Source organism: Macrobrachium rosenbergii, chromosome 8 (genome assembly GCF_040412425.1).
Source record: "Macrobrachium rosenbergii isolate ZJJX-2024 chromosome 8, ASM4041242v1, whole genome shotgun sequence".
NCBI lineage: Eukaryota > Metazoa > Arthropoda > Malacostraca > Decapoda > Palaemonidae > Macrobrachium > Macrobrachium rosenbergii.
Window position 1 is genome coordinate 35,720,269 of NC_089748.1, and position 16,717 is coordinate 35,736,985.

General features: G+C 34.6%; 1 protein-coding gene across 7 annotated transcripts in view; it reads right to left on the reverse strand.

The window, feature by feature from the left end:
• Nucleotides 1–410: 410 nt before the first annotated feature.
• PCB (Pyruvate carboxylase) overlaps nt 411–16,717 on the reverse strand; it is a 98,663-nt gene continuing 82,356 nt past the window's right edge. For all 7 annotated transcript variants that reach the window (XM_067107496.1, XM_067107495.1, XM_067107492.1 and 4 more), the window contains 14 exons: nt 15,080–15,262; nt 14,081–14,315; nt 13,711–13,877; nt 13,150–13,364; nt 10,829–10,935; nt 8,764–8,897; nt 8,264–8,375; nt 7,606–7,901; nt 6,221–6,307; nt 5,693–5,872; nt 5,360–5,506; nt 5,161–5,244; nt 3,610–3,771; nt 411–3,082 (listed from right to left, as the gene is read on the reverse strand). In XM_067107496.1, coding sequence (XP_066963597.1) covers nt 2,828–3,082; nt 3,610–3,771; nt 5,161–5,244; nt 5,360–5,506; nt 5,693–5,872; nt 6,221–6,307; nt 7,606–7,901; nt 8,264–8,375; nt 8,764–8,897; nt 10,829–10,935; nt 13,150–13,364; nt 13,711–13,877; nt 14,081–14,315; nt 15,080–15,262 — 2,364 coding nt within the window. In that variant the 3' untranslated portion in view covers nt 411–2,827. The remainder of the gene's footprint in view (nt 3,083–3,609; nt 3,772–5,160; nt 5,245–5,359; nt 5,507–5,692; nt 5,873–6,220; nt 6,308–7,605; nt 7,902–8,263; nt 8,376–8,763; nt 8,898–10,828; nt 10,936–13,149; nt 13,365–13,710; nt 13,878–14,080; nt 14,316–15,079; nt 15,263–16,717) is intronic.

Below are 16,717 nucleotides of genomic sequence, written 5' to 3' on the forward strand. Positions count from 1 at the left end.
ATCAGTGGGATTAACGGCATGTATTTCACTCATTTTGTGTTTTCCCTCACCCAAAAGTCTTGCTTTCATATTGTGGTCCCTTGAATTGTAGGAAATGAAAATCAGAAATGTTCAAAGTACAAATTAAAACTTAAGAAAAGATATTTTCAAGTCCAATATGCAACAATAGTTTAAAGTAAAATAATACCGAAGAGCCTACCACTGCATTTCAACAATCATAGACTAAATATAGGACATCTGAAATGCCTCTTGAGACAACTAATTTGTTTGCAAAACATGAGCAGTATTGCTTGAGCCACTCAATACAGCCATGCTTGGATCCAAAATGCTTCCGTCTACATAACCAAAAGTAGCATGTTGAATTGAATTGCTGTATCCCAATGACACATGGTATAAATCAAAGGCATGAATAATGTTATACTATTTTTGTTGTTTCTCATATAATCATAAAGTAAAGCATAATCTATTGACAAAATAAGTACACTTAATGATGTTTATCACAAATAAACCTTAATACTAAAGTTACTAGTTACTGATACTTTCATACAGTGGGTTGCCATTAAATATCCTTTTTCCCTAAAGAAGTCTATATTTACACATAGGCATGTTACAGTATATCTATTATATCCTATAGTACAGTTTCTGGGCAATAAGATACAGAAAGACATAATTATCTGCTTATTTGAGTCAACATGAGTTATAACTTAATCATAAAATGGTAATCACCCAGGGTTTTCCAACTACGTCATTTTGTAAGCACTGCTTTCCCAGGAGACAAACATTTCAGTTTCCTAGTGTGAAGTGATTAAGTCTGCTCTGCTAAAACTGACCAATGTTACAACAGAAATTCGGAGGATGATGTTGCCATATATATTCATTCACATTTTCATCCATGTACATATTTAAAAAATAAAATAAAAATCGAGTGCATTCATAACTGGGTGCATAAAGATAAAAATTTTCAATTAACTAAAAAAAAACTGACTGCAATATTGGCTATACATTTTGGTCATTGGAAAAATTGAAAAGGACATTGTCCTGTAGACAGGACCTATAAGTAAAGAAAGCAAAGCTATTATCAACAGAATAATGTATTAAAAATATTAAATGGTGTTCATTACAAGGCCTATTTTGATAATTTTTCATTACGAAATGAGAAAGTTAATTTTTATTTACTTATTCCTGTGCTTACAGGAGAAACTTTTGATGTAAAATATTAAACCAAAATGGCGGCTGTGGAAACTAAAATTCATCTGGAATACTACAGCCATATTTCAATTTGTTACCATATAGTATACACAACATATTGCACTTTGTTACAATACTGTATATGAAGGGGAAAAAAAAAAGGGAAACTCACATCCTCCAAATTAATGTGGACTTTCAATTATTCTGGGATAATGGAATGTAGTAACCATTAAAAGGAATTTAACTAGCGCATAAATTACATTAGTCTAACTTTACATTGTATGGAAGATCAGACTAAGGCTCTAATGTTTCATCACATTACAGTAATCTCTTATTGTATATTTATGAATAATCTCCATTCATTAGGGGTTTTCGTACTTTAAACTTTTTCTGTGTCATTATTATAATCATTCAAAAAAACTCTCTCTGGCAAAGTAAAGGATGCAGCATAATTTTAAAGTTTTAATTTGAAAAATATCGTAATTAATAATTACTAAAATTCGAAATTCAAGAAAAACATTGTTAAATAAGTTTTCCCTCATGCATACCAGCAAAGATGTTCATAGGATTCACATCTTATTCCATATATACTTGCATTGAAAAGCACTGAATACCACACATATGTTAGTATGTAGTAATGTATACAAAAAGAGTCAAAAGTTGAAGAGAGCACATAAAATTGCTGTCTGTCGCCTCCATCATGGGCAGCAGACATATTTACTGAAAGTGCAACTAAACTTACATAAGTCTAAATATTGTATACCTAAAATATTCACAAAACTGCAAAAATACTAAGATTGCCTCCAATATGCATATCACATAGTTTACAAAGAGGAAGCACTCATTTCACAATAGGCCATAGTCTAACATCATCGTCATTTACTAAATCCCATCACAAAACAGTTTCTAAAGATTACCGGCACCCTGTACAAAACAAATACATTACTTCCAAAAGAACAACAGGGTAATTCAAAGTTTAAACAATTTTACACATTTTAGCAAACCAACAATAAAAAGTTCTGATTCGACAAACTAACAATACACACAAATATAAATATTACTAAAATCCGCTTTTCAAACTTTGTGGGGACAAATACTTGAACATTACTGTACATATTTAAATTACCCATGGAATAAAATTTCCACTTGCAATTTGCAAAGCTTTAAAACTATGCCTTTATTATCTAGAGTCAGGAAGACATGGTGAAGATTATTAAACTATAGGAATAAAACTTTAAAGTCTTCAGGGATGAATGGAAAATACAGACTTACTCCTCAGCAAGAAAGTTTTTCTGTAAATTATTGAGGCTGGAATATCTAGAATTAAGTTACAGGAAGGAATACAATAGTTATCTAAAATGAAAATGAACCTGCTGACATACTGGTAACTGGCAAAGTAATTGGATTATAATCTAAATGTGGTCCAAACTAAAAAAGTAAACAATGTATACTGGACACTTAACATCTGGGGAAGAAGCAGAACACTGGCTTTCAAAGCTCTGACGAGAGAGATTCTTAACGTTACTGTGGATTTTCATGTTTCGCAGAAACTGGTGGTGTAATTAAATACCTGAAGTCTTTAAAACCTGCAATGGGACCGTCACTGCTATGAACAACTATGAGGAAAGTCAAGACAAAATTACTTTGGATCAATAACAAGTACGAGATCATCACCTTCTAATTCCATATCTTTAGTAACAAGCAATGACGAAACAACACCATCACAAGGACACTGCACAACCATCTCCATCTTCATGGCCGACAAGACAACCAAAGGAGCACCCTTCTTGACTTCATCCCCTTCTTTCACTTTGAGATCAATAACTTTCCCGGGCATTGGGGCTCCTACTTGACCTTTAACGCCTGGAGTCACCTTGGGGTGAATGTGCAATTCCTAAAAAGAAAAAATATTAAACATACTTTAGAAACATCATATTACCAAATAACAGCGTCCCCCAGTGACAAGGAGGTTACCACTTACTGAGGGTCATATATGGGTCCCTAAAGATTGTACTTTAGTAGCATCCCTTTGCTCCTAGATGCACTGTTTTCTGCCTTTGCTTTTCAACTGCTCCTTTTGGTCTTTTCCTAGTTAGCTATCCAACTTCTTTAACTTTACCATTTACCCCAGTCTTTAGTTCACATTCAAGTATAAATCCTTTGGCATGCTCTGGAGTCTTAAAATGGGACTCCAGTGGTTACATTAAATTAATTTATAAAAAAAAATGCTGTTTACCTATATGAAGATACCATTTTGCATCATAAACTCACCTTTATTTCTATCATTTAAATGATACAAGCATTACGTACTATCAAGTTTAAAAACCAAATAAAGAATCAGCAGTACTTCTAAAGGTGAATTTTGTGACATATTTTTTTTTGTGTAAGTTTCAATTTAACCAAAACATCTAATACACTTACTTTTGCAGCAGCCTGGTCACGAACCATCACAGAACGAAGCTGACCATTAAGTTCAAAGAATACTTCCCGTTCACCAGTGGGCGTAAGATCTTCTGCCATTGCTAAAGTCTTGATGTTTAAAGTTTTTCCTTTTTCAATTTCGACTTCAAATTCCTCTGCAACCTTCGAGAGAAAACTGGATATTAGTTAAATAATCTCATTTTAATCATTATCTTTACCACATCACTATGAATAAAATTCTCACTTGAAAATTGGCTGAAGCATAAGGACCTGAAAATGGCAAACACTAAACATTTGGAAAATCATCACTTTCAGCTGCTTGTGAAGAGACATCTGGTCCTGACATACATTCTGGATACTAAATCTTCCTAAATGTAAGATGTCATATTGAGGGAGAACACATGTCTTGCCCCATATATTTTTCTTTTGCAAATTTCCACTGTTATTGAGAGAGGCTAACCAAGTCTTGGTACCTGAGGCTCCTCGGTAAGAGTAATTCTTTTCTGATAGCAAGTGTGGTTGCACAACTTTTTTCATCTAGAAAAGGAAGCAAAGGGAACTGTCATGCTTTATTTTTTTTTAAGAATTCCTAACTTAGCATCTTATGTTCAAAGTCCATTCCTGAAGTCAGAAAGATTACTCTTGACATATCCTTTATGGTAGCTACATATTTGTACATTCCTATGTTTCAGGGCCAGTTAGGTGTCTGCTAGCTCATTTTTTGCAACATTAACCTGCAGCTTCAAGTCCCTACCACTGTGCTGTATGTAATGAGGGAAGATGGCTCAGTCTTGAATTCTCTTTTTTCATCAGCTCTTTGCTTGGCCTCTAAGGTCCATTTTGTCATCTGCAGACCATATTTCCAACTACAATGCCTAGCAGAAAGTGCACAAGACAGAAATGAATGGAGGGAACTCACATCATCTCTATCCTCCTAAAGAGAGAACCTCTTATTAAAATGTCAATATGTGGTAGACCATTTCATTTCTTTCATTTTCCTTTTATGCACAACTGTAACTCTGTTACAAAAACTGAATGTTTGGTACTTGATATTTTAAGCCTCTAACTTAGCAAAGACTATTCACAACCATCAAAAAGCAAAATAGGAAGAAATATTTTTTCATAATGTTCCTCTGATCACTTGTCACACAACTGTCCAGATGAATCTTTTAACTAATGCCTTGTTGCTATTTTCACCTTTTGTTTAAAAACAAATCCTCCGGGCTAATCTACAAATCTAAAAATAACTCTGTACTTTAATCAAATTATTTAAAAATATATGTAATACAAATTTACAAGATATATAAGTCATTATAGCTAAATGAAAAACCCACAGAATTAAAAGAATTCTCACAGAGAGCAAATCCAAAAATTACTCTGCAGTCAGGTTAAATGACTTCAGAATATGAATTTACAAGATATCTATATTATTCTTACTAAATCACAGCACTCACATAATTTAATGAATCACATTGCAATGATGTAAATGCTTCACAATTTTAGGGAATAAAGAATATAATAACAAATGAGTGCAACTGATAGCAAAAATACCTTAGGTCCTGTGAAGAAAATTCTTGTATCCAACTTGTCTACTGGCCCATACTGATCTTTGAATCTGAGGTAATCTTCTGTTACCTGAAAACACAAACAAGTCATTATTTCTCCCTTTGTTCAATTTTAAAATATAAAATGTTGTATATTCAGTCTTCAAACTATTCACTGCTAAATGGAAAGAGAATTTAGTCATCACCTTAGGATACATAGAGTAGCTGGCAACATCATACTCTGAGACTCTTGGACCATGTTCTTCGACTAATGTTTTCTTCACAGAATCAAAATCCATTGGTGCCATGGAAGCTCCCGGACGGCCTTCTACTGTTGGAAGACCTTTCAGTACCTACACAGAAAAAAAAAGTGAAAAATTTGACATACTGTATTTTATTCAAGCTTCATAAATGAACAATGATTACTATTAGAATAGGCATAATACTATGAAATATACATAAATTATTTGATGATAAAACAAGATATTGTATAAGAAAAAATGGCATAGCAAATGCTGAACGACTAAGAGGGAACTTACCTTTGAACGAAGGGGTTCAGGAAATCCTCCGTAAGGCTCACCTAGGTAGCCTTGTAAAAATTCAACCACAGATTTTGGGAAACTAAGATTCTCAGCTTTACTTTCCACATCTGCAGCTGATAGCTTATTTTGTACCATGAACTGAGCTAAATCTCCAACAACTTTCGATGATGGAGTCACCTGGGAGAGAGAATGTTAAAATTACTTAGTCAGTTTATATGAATATTTTTACAGAAAATGGCTAATAATTAAAATTATTAGGATAAACATAACCATCAACCTGAGGTCAATGTATTCTCAACGCTATGAGTGTATGACAACTAGCCAAATTTTTAATGCTATGAGAATATCTCTGGTAGAGTCCAGGTAAAATCGTCAAAAATATCTTTTATGCTCTGGGTGGATTGAAATTATACAAAGTTTTTTAAACCATTACCCATCCTTCTTTTAATGGTAGGACTATTCTTAATTTATTTCAATTAAGCAAGATCACTTACGACTACCTAGAGTTCTAAATACAAAGCTTACCTTAATCAAATCGCCTAAGAGAAGATTTGCTTCCCTGTATGCTTTCTTCACAGCTTCAAACTGGTCACCAAGGCCGAGTGAATATGCCTGAAAATGAACCATCAATCACTGTTCAAATGTATTCCATCACTGATACTATGTCAATGTTATTCCTAGAAGTCCTCTTAAGCTTTCTTACAGAATTTAGTATATCTAATATTTTAACAATGCTAAAGATCACTACTTATTAGCTATCATATACAAGTCAAGTCAAGCCATTTCACTTCCTTACAGCACTGACAAATAAAAATCTAATCATGTTATATGAATAGTTTTATAAAAACCATTTCTATATATGCCTTATAGAACAAGTTTTCAGGTGTGGGTGCTCACAGGTAATGTGTAAATGGGAGGACTCACTGATTATAGAGGTAAGAAATGGCATTACCCTGTAGCAGTTACAAGGACGTTAACACAATTTATGAAGTATGAAGATGACGGCTAGTGAAAAATAAGAGTGTACTGTTCTATGAAATATTAAAAACTAACCATGTTACGAGATACAGTAAACCCCCCGTACTCGCGTTCTCATGGTTCACGGACTCACGCATTCACGGGTTTCTCTGTGGAACATATCTAGCCATCATTCGCGGAAAATTCGCCCATTCGCGGTATTTTTCACTGAGAAATAGTCACTAATTACTGTATTTTCATATATTTTTCATGAATAAATGCACTTTTTGTGATAAAACTATTAAAACACTCAGGTATAAGCATTTTTACTGGGTTTTTCTTGGTTTAAGCTATCAAAATGGGCAGTTCTAAGTGTTTTTAGATGGGTTTTAAGCATTCACGGATTTGACCTCTTCGGGGTGAGGGACGCATCCCCGCGAATCTGGGGTTCATTGTAATGAGAAAAGGAGAAAGATACACTATAATTTATCAAAAATAATGCCTTCCTTTTCTAATCTAGAAGATCACAGCCCTTTTCCTTGTTGGAAGTGCTCTCCTTCTACTGATGAGTACGAGCTGAAATATATGCCACTCCTGTCTCACCTGGTACTGCTTGGCCCCTGCCCACTCTGGTGCCCAAAACCCATCTATAACACAATGACAATCATATTCAAGGAACCCCCTTGGGTCTTTTCACTACATGGAGGTGTCAGTTCCTCACTTTTCAGGTATGCAACTGGACTACATATATACTGTTGAACTTAGGTACCTATCCAAAGTCTAGCAACAACTGTTTGATAACTTAAAAGCAATTATATATCTCTCATTTTGTCTGTTCACCACCTACTGGCACTGCATATGTAAAACTCGATGCTAGATCACATGAAATTAAACAGATGGAAAATTTTCAAAACACATTAAACAAACAATACACTTCGCAAAATGAGCCATACCTGGAATTGAAGATTTGTGTACTGCCCACCAGGAATCTCATTCTGATAAACATCTGCATTCCCTGATTTCATTGTCACAGCACATTCAAATGGTGCATACAGTGTTCTTGCTTGCTCCCAGTAAGCTGAATAGTCACTTATGTTGCTCAGGTTAAATCCTGTATCAAGGTCAGTACCCTGTAAACTTGCAACAACAGCACCCATAGAAGGCTGGGACGTCATGCCTGACATGGAATCAACTGCTACGTCAACGGCGTCAGCACCTGCTTTTGCACACTCCAACATTGATGCAACACCTGAAATGAACAATTTCACTCTGTAAAAATGATGCAATTCGAGAATTCTGCTTTGTAAAAATATAAAAAAAATATGTAAATTTACTTCTAAGATCTTTGCTAAACCAGCTTATATTGACAGGTGGGCATTTTGAATTATCACAAGCAATGATTTTGCTAATTTATTTTCATTCCCTCAAACATCCTTCTTGAATGGGAAAAACAACAGTACCAATCACATAATTCAGATCCCCTTTCCAACTAACTATTCAGCAATAAACTAAGATGCTCATCGTCAAGTCAAAACATACAGGTATTAGTGAATGTATCCAGAGCAATTAGAAACTGCTGTAATGTCATGCGGCTTAAATATATTTTCTTACCAGCTCCTGAAGTATCATGAGTATGTATGTGAATAGGTAAATCTGGATAACGCTCTCGTAGTGCAGATATTAGTATATTTGCCGCCTGTGGTTTTAGGAGTCCTGCCATATCCTGTTGATAATGTAGATATCATATAATCAGTCTAATTGAAAGTACCTTGCTAAGTAAATGAAAGGCTTCTACTAAGAAGTACTTAGCACCCGTGCCTTTGTGACATCTTATTTTCTCCAGTTTTGATATATCAATGACATTTTTTCCTGACAATATAATTTTCTAACTTGAAGTTTTATTTCTACAACAATTACTATAATTTGCAATGAACTGAAATTACACCAAGCTTATTACATCCAATATGACAGGCTTTATATAAAAGCTGCAGAACTTCAAGAAGAAAAACCATTCTTGAGTATCTATTTAACTGTTCAATAAATTAAAAGAAAAATAACTTTAACAATACCACAAAGTATATGACCAAAACTCTGACTCTGTCAAGACATACCTTAATACACAGAATGTGGGTTCCAGCTTTAACTAGTTCCTCTGCAAGCTTAAGATAATAATCAAGGGTGTACTTCGTTTTGCTTGGATCACTGATGTCTCCTGAGTATGAAATAGCAGCCTCTATCACACCACCTGTAAGAAGAGTTATTTATTGTAAATTACCACCCTCATGAGTGATGATTTCTATCTAAGAAATTAGGAATAAGTGGGTCTCATCTACAGATAACTTTAACAACCAAATAATAAGATGAATATTCATGTTCACTGCCAAAACATTTTCTATACCCTCTCCACTAGTCTTATTTCTCCATGGCTATACTTTCTAGTTAATGAAGAAACGTGGTTTTCACCTCACATAGTTCATTCTTGTGGTAGGAAGCACTTCAAATGGTGCTGAGGGGTTCATTTTATTTCTTCTTTTTGATTTATCATATCTATCATGGATTTTTCTGCCTTAGTAACACTGAATTTTCATGAGTGGCACCAGATTATCTATCTTTCAAAACTTCCTCTGGCTTTAACAAAAATGAAACTCAGGTGGTTCCTGGCCGGCCTCATTTTTTTCAGTTTGTGCCATATGTATATACAGAAATGGCTTTCAATCCAACCAGCTTGCTTGCTGAATTGCCAATCTACCATTTTCAAAACAACACAATACTCATCTTTCTCTATGGTATGATTCAATGCCTTTTAAACAGCTGATTAAAAAGTTCAAATTAAACAACCCTTCCTGCATTATTTGGTCCATGTTTCCAAACAGAATCATTGTGTTTACTGGCAAATGCTTAAAGAGTTGACTTGTTACAGAAGCAAAAGGCTTCAACTACACCCCCTTTACTGTCTTTGCATAATAGCACTGCATTATCTTTGTTGTCATTGATGTTAATGTTTGTTGCCTGACACAACATGTCCTTCACATCACTATCTTATAAAGTCTAAAAACATCAATTCATTGATAACATTTTCCAAGTTTTTTCAATCCTTACATAATAATCCTTTTAACAAAACTACTAACAATTTCTGAGAAAATTACCATTCTATGAGACAAACATTCTGGACTAGGCAAACTAACATGATTTCTATCAAATAAAGAGCTTTTAAGGACTTCCTCTTTTAACAAAAGCATGGCTAAGGTGAGATTATTTCACCATAAACACAATAAAACCCCACATTTGTGATTAAAAAAAATTCCACAAAAATTTCCCTTCAAAGAATTTTGGCAGCAGTCAGGTAAGTGCAGACGGGGAGGTTGGCACTTGCACTAAGTCTCCTTTATAAACTTCTGAACTGACAGGTGAGGAGATGCTAAAGCACCTGCCTTCAACAGCTCCAGTAAAGGAGCGTAACTTCTCTAAGAATGGTATAAATGAATGACAGGCCTTACCTGTAAGACCTTGACAGATTCAATGGGGGAGTGAAAGGCACAGTGAATGGTGACAAAATTAAACCAAAATCAAAGCACTACCAAATTAAGACTGCAAATTGCAGAAAAAGTGGCTAATGCAAAAAAAACCTTAATACTGAAAAAGTGATTATGAACAGAATGAATAAAACCCATGGCATTAGGAAGAAGTGAATGCCCTATACTGTACTTATAATTAGGCCCAATCACACACAGCAACAGATGTAAATGGTATACTGTATGAAAATGCAAGTTAAAGGCAAAAGCTACTTTTATGACTTCTTTTGACTTATTAGATACACCATTAAAGTGGAAAAAGGGTTGACATAAGTTATTGTTAATGGAAAAAATGGCCATATGTTATCATTAATGGAAAAAAATGGAAAATGATTGAGTAATAAACACTGTTCTACAGCAATCCTTTGCAAAATAAGCACCTAGATCAGTGAAAGACCTGTTAACAGTCCTTCAGTCTAAAAAGAATTAAGTAAGTAACAGACTCATATTCAAAGTTTCCGATGGTTCAAGAGTGGTGAGACTTACCTTCTGTTTGACAGACAAAAACGAATGAACATGGGAACATTCGTGATACAAATATAGAGATACAAGATTAATGCGGTTGCAACATAGGTGTGCATATGAAAAATTAATTCAATCTTACCTGCTCTCCCAACAGCATCAACACCAAGGAGAAGATTTGGAAGGTAATTCAAGGAATCAAAAACTCTGAAGATATCCATCCCAGTTTTTACAGACAGCTCACAGAATCTGTAAGAGTAAATATATGAAGAGAAGTAACAAACTGAAATCATGTAACAGTAAGTATATTAAGAGAAGTAACAAACCGAAATCGAAGGTACCCCAATAATGGCTTTTAATTGCATTTTTTAAAGAGCCTATGTGTCATGAATTACAAAAATCTTACAATAGTACTTAATATCAAGTAAAAGCAGACAATAAGTGGTGAATAGCCAGTCAAATTGAAAGAAATCACAGTTACAATAAGGGTACATTATTAAAATAGTTTAACCAGACCACTGAGCTAACTAATCAGCTCTTATAGGGCTGGCCTCAATAAGGGTACAACCTTACTGGTTAGCAAAAGGCTCTATTAGAAGTTTTGTCTGTGGCACGCACATAGCAGGTCCTTTACTGAATTTCCTTTACTAAAACTAATCTTCAATAACATCAAAAGTTAAAAAGTATGAAATTCCTTTAATTTTCTTTACTTCTCCTATAGTGAGCAATATAGCAATAAATGTTATGATCAAGCGCTCTCATGAATTTTAAGTTGATAAGAATATTTCATCACGGGGAAACTGCTTACAACATGCTCTGCATGGCACTCTGTAGATGATACTAAATGCTTTTGGCAACATCCGTTTGGCCTTAGCTGTAGCCTTGAACTTCTCCTACTTAAAAATCCAACCATTTAACCAGTTACACTTATTATCTCTCAGAAAAATCCTTTGGGCAAGCCCTAGGAACATCTAAAAGTGTGACTTGATGGTCTCGAACTAATTTACGATGATAAAGCAATAAGCATTTGTGTATTGGTGTGAACACTGCATTCTACCAGCTTCTTGCCCAAAATCTTTTTTATGTACTGAATACCAATTTAACAGTATTTCCAATTTGCCAACTATAGTGTGATTTTTTTTACTTTTAATTCTAAGTTTTTGTTAACATTACATTTCAGGTTTTGTGTTCACCTGATGTCTCTGAAAAAGAACAGGAACACTTTAATAAATGGACTCAGTGCATATAATATTTATGCTGTAGTTGTTTTCTATTAGAATCCTTGATGGAACCAAGGATATATGACACCAGCAATGTTATCATATCTGACTGGAATCTGGATATGGGAGTCCTCCTAAAAGTTGACAAGAACCTTTGCAAGAGGTTTTTCTTGCTGAGGTAAGAAGTGCTGCTGAGAGGATACCGTTCAGAGTCTGGGTTACTCAAGTCTTATCAGGAATCAAAACAGTTTGAGGTATGACATTGATGGCAGAGAGAACATTACCATGTGTGGTGATCATGAAATTTAATAGCATCAAAGCCTTGGGAGAACTATCAAACCCAACTCAAAGCTTCCCGCTGAAGCTGGGGCAAGAGATGAAAATGTAACAGTAGAATTTTCCAGTTTAACTGAATATAATGACAGCTCAAAAAGGTACACTGCAAAGACACTGACAGTACCTCTCAAAGTGTACATTGTAAAGACACTGACAGCACTTTCAGCTATGGCTGAGAGTAGATGTACCAAAACCACTAGTGGACACAAATACTGCTTATAACTAGCAGATGACTATCTGTTAAAAGGAGGTCAACCAGATCAAAGAAAGAATGAATGAATGAATCATGAAATTTAGACTACAAAGCCATGCACTGGGGTATGTTCTGCTATTCAGCACTTAAGACAGTGAAAATACAATTAAGAGGGACAGTTAAAAACGACCCAGAAAATGAATGGGATTTAAAGGTAAAACCAGGAGAAAACCCCCCAGTTGCACAAAGAAGTAACAATCAGAGAGGTTGGACAGCACGGTAGATGGAAGAAAGTGGGAATGGATATAAAGTAAAAGGCTAAAGAGTGGGTGCAGCTCTATCCCCTTGCTGAAACCAGATGAAAGAGGACAGACACAGCCATAGAGGGATTCATCCTAGACCTAGTAAGGTCAGAGCCAGTCAAGGTTCTTTGTTCTGGTAACATTATTTTTAGGGTTTGAAGTTCCTGAGAATCCAGTAAAAGAATGAGATCAGGTTGATGCACAGTGTTTATGGTACCTTGGTGGATTTCTCAAATCCATGGTCCTTCATTTTTATCTGGATTTAAATGCCTCTCCCTCAGAGGTGGACTGATGTATTATGCCAAAAGTACACAATGGTGAAAGTTTCTGTTAAAAAATGTGTGTTCCATACAAAAATTTTTATACAATAAAACCCAGCTTAATGCAATCCCAAATCATACAGTTAACTTACTTATAAACAACATTATCTGGATAACTGGTGTACCCAACTCCATTTGCACCTCTAAGCAGCATTTGGAATGGTATGTTGGGAATAAGTTTACGCATAGCTTCTAGTCTCTCCCAAGGGCATTCATGAAGGAATCTCAATGCCACATCAAATGTTGCTCCACCCCAGTTTTCCAATGAATATAAGTTGTTGAAGTTGTGTGCTACAAAAGGTGAAATCTGAAATAACAGATCAGAATAAAGACCAAAACTCTAATCACATGTGATATATGATATAGGCTAGGAAAAGAACAAATTCATGAAGAGCATAGAAAATATAAAATTAAAAATACTTTAAAATATAAAATTAAAACTATTTTATGTACTGTATACCAGAATCATGTTTGATGGTTGAAACAGAATTAAAGTATGACATCTCAAAGAAATTAATCCGATAACCATGGCCTGTACTAAATTATAATCATTACTACTAATGCTTTCAAAACAGCAACGTTTATTACAATTATCTTGTACAGAAAAAGCAAAATATAAGACTTTTCGTGTAAAATACTACTTGTTCCCATACCTTGAGAAGATCATGAGTGCGCACTCTAGTTGCTAAGAGAGACTGGTGAGCGTCTCTGAAAGTAGTGTCCATTAAGAGGAGACCCTTATGCTGCCTGACAGCCTTAGCAAATGCCTCCGGTCCTTCAGAAACCAGTATGTCACGATATCCCTTGGGAGGAAGGGCACCTACAGAAAACTTGGTTAGTCAGCATCCCAACAAAAGTAAAATAGAACAGTCATCTATAGTCAACATTCCAACATATGTAAAGTACAATGGTCATCTAATCTTAAGCTATATGATTATCATTTATCAATGTTTGAAAGAGGAATCACCCAGCCATGAATGTTAATTATTTCAATTAAATCTGTTTTTCTACGAAATGTATTACCTGCTGGAGTTTCAGGAATTACAGGATGAACAGATGCAGGTTTCAAACCAGTTGCAAGTGGTGTTAGAGGGCCATTGACTAGAACATTTCCAAGGTAATTTAAAAGCTTTTGTGCACGATTCTGGGTGGGCTGGAACTGGAAGAGCTGGGGGTTTTTGTCGATGAAAGTAGTGTCAATGGTACCATTGAGGAATTTCTGGTTCTCCAGTACGTTGAGAAGGAATGGAATGTTTGTCTGGAAAGAAAAATAAAAGTTCAATCAATGTCGGCAAAATACTTTATAAGATAATCTTTAATTTCCAACGCAAACCAGTGTGCAACAAATGCCTTTCTTTTTACTCATAAATTCACTCACTGCATATTCAAGCAATCTTATTCCTTTATAATTTATACACTGTAGTGCAGATTATTTTCCTCTGTATATAATTTTACCATAATCTTATTCATTTACACTATTCAGACTCTAAAACTTATCACTGACTGGTTTTCCATTTGCTTTTAGTAAATTAATTGTTATTTCTGATAGTCTTTAGGTTTTCCACTTTTCATCTCTTCTCACAAACTCAGTGAGAACAAAATACAGAACCCAATTAAACAGGATAATAAATACTACAAGATATAAAATGAATCATTGTTATACCTAAAAAAGTCAAAGCATGCCAGTAATGACATATTGTAATACATAAAAAAGTACTGAAAATTAGAACAGCCTGGTAACCAGAAAGCATTGAGGGTAGCAAATCATTTGAATTTAAGAACTGTTGAAGGCATTACTTTTCCTTAAGAGTTTGATTTCAATATATCAACAAAATTACTCAACCAGTATACAAAACTTAAAAAATTATTGAAAAGTAAATTACTTCAAATATACAAGACAAATTTATTCCATAGCCAATATACAAAACTTAAAAAACAACCTATCAGGAACTCTGTTAACTATATTTGAAATTTTATAACTTGCAAACAAACAAAATGTGTGTGTAACTCTGTGCAACTTACCTTCACACCACGAATTCTGAATTCCCGAAGAGACCTGTTCATCTTGGCAGCTGAGGCGTGCAAATCAGATGCCCGAGAGATGACCTTGACTAGAAGGGAGTCGTAATGAGGGGACACTATTGCCCCTGCATAGGCTGAGGCGCTGTCAAGACGGATACCCATCCCTTCTCCACTGCGGAACACCTGGGGAGGAAAATGGTAACCTCACTTTTGTGTTGTGGTATTTCAAGAAAACGAACCATATAACTATAAATAGACTCAAGATTTTATTTACTACTTGAAAAGATTTTGCTCTTTAGATTGTTTTCATTCTTGTGCTTTAATAAATTAACAGAATTAATTAGGTACTATATACAGGTACGGTATGTAAACAGGTAGAGAATATTTATGTTTTGGAAGGATTTTCTTCATCCAGTGTGATTCTAACATTAATTTTCTATTTTAATTTCTGTTTTGATATTTCATTAAAATTATTTAGGTACCTGTATAAGTCTGATAGAATCTCATCCTTTCATATTGATTATAATTCAAGGTTTCATTTTATAACTCTTAAAATCTGATGAAATTGTCTATAGTAACTGGCATACTATCACAATAATGGTGGCTATTCAATGGACAATTATTATTGTTATAATATACAAAACCTATTTACTATGGAAAAAATATTACTGGTAAATCTATGTGTCTACTGTTCAACTGTGAAAAAGGTTATACTCAATGGAAAAAAGTTCTAGGATAAACTAATTTCAAGAACAATGATATAATACTGTACTTTATTGATATAATTTAGCAAAACTTCCCTTTCTTGACAAATCATTCACCCAATGCAAACTCTGTAACTATTAGTTTAGTTTCAAACAGTGTGTGCAAGAATAAAGTAGATGATGATTAAGACTAAAGAGAACAAGCAAAAGCTTTTCCTACGCTCATCACAGGGATCCTACACGCATTACAGGGACTCTTACTAATAACAATCCAAACAAGACTAGTCTTCAGTTCTCCCTTCACTAACAAAGCAAACATAAAAATCATGAGTATCAAGGACTACCAAGTAGAGAACTAAAGCTTGTTTACATGCTAATCAAACTTCAAGCATCCACTGTTTGTCACAAAACATTTCCTATCAAAAAACACTACTCCTAAGACAGAAGAATGTCAGTGACACATCAGCAAGTTGTGAGAATGTGCAGGAAGACCCACCAGATCTCAGCTGTAAAATGTCTAATTCTTTGTTTGTAAGAGTTCTCAGTTCCATAGAATCGTCAGTGACTTGGTTACACAGTATATTGCCTTGGTACTCATTTTCACACTTTCATCACTTCAGCTTGTTTCTCACATTACTTTTAATTATTGTCTGGAATTGTTGCCCTGGTTTTTGTGCACTTTAGTGACAGAAACTGTGCTGGTACAGTGGTACCAATCACCTTTGAATTGCCAGCACCAAGGGAATGTTAATTTCAGCTTTATCTTTTGGCTAAGAAGAACCTGTCAGTTTTCTCTGTCCAAGACTAGAGTCGACAATACTGTGAAGTTTTAATTTTTTTTTTAATGCTAGCAGTGGTTAAATTTAGGATTGTTAGTTTTGTATAACCTGTCAAGTTCTACAGTGCCCATTCAGCTTTTGCAAAAGAATGGTGT